Below are 1,079 nucleotides of genomic sequence, written 5' to 3' on the forward strand. Positions count from 1 at the left end.
CTGTCCGGGGAGTGTTTGATGGGGACAGTGTAGAGGGAGCTTTACTCTGTATCTAACCCCGTGCTGTCCCTGTCCTGGGGGTGTGTGATGGGGGACAGTGTAGAGGGAGCTTTACTCTGTATTTTTTTAATGTTCATGACTTGGAGTATTTTTAGCTTCATGAAACTCTTTGTTTTACAGACTTCTAAGTCGGGTACTTTCACAGTTGATTATGAAAATAATTGCTTCAGCAAAGATGATTCCTGTTTCCGGTACATCTCTGGGAGTATACACTATTTCCGAGTTCCTCATATCTATTGGAAGGACAGGCTACAGAAAATGTACATGGCTGGGCTTAACACAATCCAGGTGTAAGTATGGCACAACCCAAAGGTAATTGTAGCAATCAGGAAAGAAGGAGGTGCTACTCTGCTAGCTGAGGGATAGACAGAGGTGGGTACTGCAGATTAGAGTCGAGATTAGAGTGGTGCTGGAAAAGCACAGCAGGTCAGGCAGCATCTGAGGAGCAGGAAAATCGACTTTTTGGGCCATCATCAGGAAACTGCAGACTAACCTTTTGTGATTTATGCACAAGGGCACTCAGATCCTTTTATATCTCAGAGCTCTGCGTTCTCTAACCAATTAGATCATATGCTTTCTTATTCTTCCTGCCAGAATGGATAGTCTACTCAAGAGTAGGGCAGATCTCCCCAGTGCTTTGGACCAATCATTTTACCTCAAACAGCATTATTAACCAAATGAAGCTGGTTATTTGAATCTGGATGTCTTGAAACGGTTAAGGGTGGATAAATCCCCAGGACCTGATCAGATGTACCCGAGAACTCTGTGGGAAGCTAGAGAAGTAATTGCTGGGCCTCTTGCTGAGATATTTGTACCATCGATAGTCACAGGTGAGGTGCCGGAAGACTGTAGATTGGCAAACATGGTGCCATTGTTTAAGAAGGGTGGTAAGGACAAGCCAGGGAACTATAGACTGGTGAGCCTGACCTCAGTGGTGGGCAAGTTGTTGGAGGGAATCCTGAGGGACAGGATGTACATGTATTTGGAAAGGCAAGGACTGATTTGGGATAGTCAACATG

At 45.0% G+C, this 1,079-nt stretch overlaps 1 protein-coding gene across 3 annotated transcripts in view; it reads left to right on the forward strand.

The window, feature by feature from the left end:
- Nucleotides 1-144: 144 nt before the first annotated feature.
- The window catches only part of LOC122551862 (beta-galactosidase-like), a 90,196-nt gene continuing 89,261 nt past the window's right edge, over nucleotides 145-1,079 (forward strand). The window contains exon 1 of one of the 3 annotated variants that reach the window (XM_043694404.1): nucleotides 145-350. In XM_043694404.1, the coding sequence (XP_043550339.1) occupies nucleotides 160-350 (191 nt within the window). In that variant the 5' untranslated portion in view covers nucleotides 145-159. Of the gene's footprint in view, nucleotides 373-1,079 lie in introns of all 3 variants that reach the window. The other 2 variants (XM_043694405.1, XM_043694406.1) reach the window with 2 other exon arrangements.

The sequence above is a fragment of the Chiloscyllium plagiosum genome, chromosome 7 (genome assembly GCF_004010195.1).
Source record: "Chiloscyllium plagiosum isolate BGI_BamShark_2017 chromosome 7, ASM401019v2, whole genome shotgun sequence".
Lineage (NCBI taxonomy): Eukaryota > Metazoa > Chordata > Chondrichthyes > Orectolobiformes > Hemiscylliidae > Chiloscyllium > Chiloscyllium plagiosum.